General features: G+C 50.3%; 1 protein-coding gene across 1 annotated transcript; it reads right to left on the minus strand.

Annotated features, from left to right (window-relative positions):
• Window positions 1-280: 280 nt before the first annotated feature.
• On the minus strand, window positions 281-1,219 carry LOC119925455 (olfactory receptor 14A16-like). Its single transcript, XM_038743574.1, has one exon. It carries the CDS (start codon window positions 1,217-1,219, stop codon window positions 281-283), a length of 939 nt encoding a protein of 312 aa, XP_038599502.1.
• Window positions 1,220-1,458: the final 239 nt, after the last annotated feature.

A 1,458-nucleotide genomic window follows, 5' to 3' on the forward strand; every position in this document is an offset into this window, starting at 1 on the left:
CTCTCTACTGTCAGCTTCCTGTGGACAGGGAACCTGTCTAATAATTCTGCTGCACTGTACTCCCCTTAACACTAAACTTATTAATCACTTAGTCAATGGCATTTATTAAGCGCTGACTGTCTAGAGAGTTAGGAACGCCACGGAGGGAATGGAGGGAGGGGAGGACAATGAGGAGAGGATAGAAAGAGAAAACTCTAAACTGAGGAGCATTTTGGCCACCCCCAACCCCCGCCCCCCGGAATGAGAGCTCTCTGTACACATCCACAGCAAAGAGAGAGAATCAGTTCACCCCAAAAATGAAGTGGACAGAGAAGATCTTCCCCAGGGCAACCTTCATGTCCCGGTTCCTCAGTCTGTAGATGGGGCGGTTCAGGGTGGGGGGCAGCACTGTATAGAACACGGACACCAGCAGGTCCAGCGTCAATGGGGAGGGTGAGGGTGGCTTCAGATGGGCAAACGAACTCGTGAAAAGAAACAGGGAGACCACAGCGAGGTGAGGCAGACAGGTGGAGAAGTCTTTGGTGCTGCCCTCGGTGGCCGGCATCTTCAACACCACCAAGAAGATATGGGCATAAGACACGAGGATGGATACAAAGCAGCCCAAACACAAAATAACACTGAGGACAAGAACACAGACCTCTGCTCGGGCCTCTCCAGGACACATGAGTTTGAGCAACTGGGAGACTTCATAGTAGAGCTGGTGCATGATGCGAGGAGCACAAAAGTGAGAGGAAAATGTGGTGGCCGTGTTCATCAGGGAGTCGAGACCCCCGCTGAGCCAGAAGGCGGCGGCTATCTTCGCACAAACCTCTCGGTTCATGATGATATCATAGCGGAAGGGGCAGCAGATGGCTGCGTAGCGTCCATAGGACATTGCTGTAAGGATGAAAACCTCTGAACCACCAAAAAGAAGCAATAAAAAGACCTGTGTAGTACACCCCAGGAAGGAGATGGATCTGCTGTTGGTCAAGGAATTGAGGATGGACTTGGGTACGGTGGCGGTGATGTAGCAAATATCTAAGAGGGACAGGTGCCTGAGGAAAAAGTACATGGGAGTGTGGAGGTGCTGGTCAAGGGCGGTGATGGTGATGATAAGGAGATTCCCTGTCAGGGCCACCAGGTAGACCAGGAGAAACAGCACGGCGTGGACCAGCTGCAGTTCCCGGACCTCCGAGAACCCCAGCAGAAGGACTTCTGTCACCATGGAGACGTTGGCCATTTTCTACTTGGATTTCCTGGAAACAATGTGGACAGGAAATGAGAAAGTGAATGACTGGAGTTCATTTAAAATTCCAGCTGGATGCCTAATTCGAAAACATACTATTCCTCAACTTCTCATTCATTCATTAGATGATATGTATTGAGGCTTACTATGTGCAGAGCACTGTACTAAGCGCTTGGAAAGTAAATTCAGCAATAGAGACAATTCCTGCCTACAGCGGGCTTGCTATCTAGAAG

The sequence above is a fragment of the Tachyglossus aculeatus genome, chromosome 3 (assembly GCF_015852505.1).
Source record: "Tachyglossus aculeatus isolate mTacAcu1 chromosome 3, mTacAcu1.pri, whole genome shotgun sequence".
NCBI classification, from domain to species: Eukaryota; Metazoa; Chordata; class Mammalia; order Monotremata; family Tachyglossidae; genus Tachyglossus; species Tachyglossus aculeatus.

What these genes read in the sequence shown, in the direction of transcription:
- LOC119925455 (XM_038743574.1), bottom strand. Translation starts at nt 1,219, where the DNA reads ATGGCCAACGTCTCCATGGTGACAGAAGTCCTTCTGCTGGGGTTCTCG.